The 2,736-nt window shown below is 33.0% G+C and overlaps 1 protein-coding gene across 1 annotated transcript; it reads left to right on the top strand.

The window, feature by feature from the left end:
- The first annotated feature begins 1,084 nt into the window (after positions 1-1,084).
- On the top strand, positions 1,085-2,719 carry LOC112462862 (fatty acid synthase-like). The gene is made up of 3 exons (XM_025028926.1): positions 1,085-1,287; positions 1,476-1,726; positions 1,823-2,719. The coding sequence occupies exons 1-3, from the start codon at positions 1,116-1,118 to the stop codon at positions 2,075-2,077; spliced, it is 678 nt and encodes a 225-aa protein (XP_024884694.1). The 5' UTR covers positions 1,085-1,115; the 3' UTR covers positions 2,078-2,719.
- Positions 2,720-2,736: the final 17 nt, after the last annotated feature.

Raw genomic sequence — 2,736 nt, 5'->3', positions numbered from 1 at the left:
GTTCACTGGTTATCGAGATCTCAAAATCTCGGGTACTTGCAACTCGTCGCGTCGCGTAAATAATCCACGGTGCGGTCTCGCTTCGCGTATACTTGGCGCGAGACACTACCGTATCTCTTGATATCAAAGATTTTATATTTTTACGATTCTCACATGTCCCACACAGCACAGGATATTTTGAGGGACATTTGTGCATCCGCTGGATATCCACCGGATATTAAATATCCACTGGATATCCACCGGTTATTGAGATATCCCACTTTATCTGTAGGACGTCCTTCAGATAAAGTGTGCTGTGTGGAGTACTTGTAACAAGAGAGTGATATTTGTACAAAACTTATCTTTTTAAAAAAAAAAGTAAAAAAAATGCGCCAAGTGTACGCGCTCTATACAAAATTTTTATTTAAAAAAATTTTGACTTAATTTGAGCTTATAATACCGTTCGTATTTTTTACTACAAAAATAATGATACTGTAGGTTTGCGCCAAATAAACATGATAAATTAATAATTTCTGATTTTCTTAATTGAGGTTTTTTTTTATTATACTTATTGTGTACCTGTTCTATTTTTTTTATTATTTATATTCACACACAAAAAACACTCTACGTGCCTTTTTTATGCCACACAAATATGTTTGTAGCATATGCTATGTTGCTGTACACCAGTAACATAAGAAGGGAACGCCAAGTATATTTGTGTGTAAAACTAATTATAAATAGTATAAAAAAAAAAACAGAACATGTACGCAACAAGTATAATAAAAAAACATGATTAAGAAAATCAAATGTTACTAATTTATAATATTTACTTAGCACCTTATTCTGATATCATTGTTTTTTGTAGTAAAAAATATACATATTATAAAATTATAAGAACAAATTAGATCAAAATTGTTTAAAATAAAGATTTTGTACACGTACACTTGGCTTATTCTTTACCTTATTTTAAAAAAGGTAAGTTTTATACGATTTTTTTATTTTTTCGCCAACCTTAATTGATATCATAGTGATACTATGAACATTAAGACAGGTATGATATGATACGTAAAAAAGAAATAAGTATGTAAAATACACATAACATTTTTCTAGATTATCCGAAGAAAATAATCGAAATCATGAATGGCACAGAAGCATGTAGCTCCTGGAACGGTATTGACTCTGGCGAGGAGATCGTTATTTCTGGTATTGCTGGTAGATTTCCGGATTCAGATAATATGAATCAATTACGAGAAAATCTATTTAATAAAAAAGATCTTGTTAGAGCTGATCATGGACGATGGAAGAAAGGTGATTAATTCATATACCTAGAATAATTCTGCATTTATGCCTGATTGGTGGATATAGATATGCCATATCCTTTCTGCAATAATTATTATTAGTGGTTATATGTTAAGGATATGTATTTTAAACTAAAGCTTTATTAAAAAGTGAACAAGGAGCGTACCGCCTTTGCGTGAAATTATACATTTTGTTAGATCATCCAGACGTATCAAACCGTATGGGAATAGTTAATAATTTGAACAAGTTTGATGCGGATTTCTTCGGATTATCTTTCGACCAAGCGCACACACTCGGACTTGAGACGAGAATGTTACTGGAACATTCTTATGAGGCAATTATCGACGCGGGGATTAATCCGAAGCAATTGCGAGGAAAGAATACTGCCGTGATAATAGCGACAACTATTTCTGAAACGCAAGCTAAATTTTTGTATGAGGATCTTAAGGTAGAGAAAATTATTAATTGATAAGTGTAATAGAAAAGATTATTGAATTTATCATTTGTGTGCGAGATTTTGTAATCGTTATCTTTCTGCAATTAGATGGATGGTTTGAATCTTATTGGATGTAGCAGATCTACAATAGCAAACATGATTTCGTACCATTTGGATCTAAAGGGACCATCGTATGCAATCGATTCAGCTTGCAGCTCCTGTTTCTATGCCATGGCCCTTGGTTATCATTATATCATATCGGGCAAATGCGAAGATGCGATAATTGGGGCTACACAATTATGTCTATATTCAATTATAAACCTGCAGTTTGCTCGTCTTGGTACTTTTATTGAAACGAATTAATCTTGTAATATATTAAGCATAAAAAGTAATATGCCTCCTAATATTTTTCTTTCGAATCTGGCGCTATAGAAAATTTTGCGTTTCAATGAGTTGTTATTTGAAGTCTTTAGTTGCGAGTTATGTTGAGTGGTATTGTGATCATTTACGTGAGTGTGTCACACGAGCAGTTTGAACTGGTGTGTGTTTCAGATGCGCGTAATAGACAAGGGTGGTAGTTGAATTTCTTATCGTGGAAGAAGTGAGTTCCAATGGTTGCGTTCAGCGGAGAAAGCAGCTTAATGCGCGCTCAATGATTCTTTATTATGATTGGTTTCTACACTTGGATCCAGAGAAGAACTGATGACAAGGTCCAATCATTTAAAAAAATTACTGATTGCTCACTAAATTGCTTTTTCTGCTGTACGCAGCCATCGAAATTCATTCGCGTCTCAGAAATGTTTATGATAACACCGTTTCTGAAATACGAATGGATTTCAATAAGATTTTACACCGACCTTGTCTGTCACGCGTATTTAAAATACACACCAGTTTGAACTATTCGTGTGACACACTAACATAAACTGATTACAACACTACTAAACATAATATAACTAAATACTTTAAATAACAACTCAGTAAAATGCAAAATTTTCTATGGTGCCAGATTTAAAAAAAAAAAA

Source organism: Temnothorax curvispinosus, unplaced genomic scaffold, assembly GCF_003070985.1.
Source record: "Temnothorax curvispinosus isolate PA1 unplaced genomic scaffold, ASM307098v1 QBEX01001339.1, whole genome shotgun sequence".
Classification (NCBI taxonomy): domain Eukaryota; kingdom Metazoa; phylum Arthropoda; class Insecta; order Hymenoptera; family Formicidae; genus Temnothorax; species Temnothorax curvispinosus.
The sequence above is the reverse complement of the archived record's forward strand: the minus strand, read 5'-3'. Positions and strand labels throughout refer to the sequence as shown.

Bases quoted from the DNA above. Each gene is read 5' to 3' on its own strand.
- LOC112462862 (XM_025028926.1), top strand. From the start codon at position 1,116: ATGAATGGCACAGAAGCATGTAGCTCCTGGAACGGTATTGACTCTGGC. The intron at 1,288-1,475 runs GTGATTAATTCA...ACATTTTGTTAG, and splicing joins TCATGGACGATGGAAGAAAG to ATCATCCAGACGTATCAAAC. The intron at 1,727-1,822 runs GTAGAGAAAATT...TTCTGCAATTAG, and splicing joins TTTTGTATGAGGATCTTAAG to ATGGATGGTTTGAATCTTAT.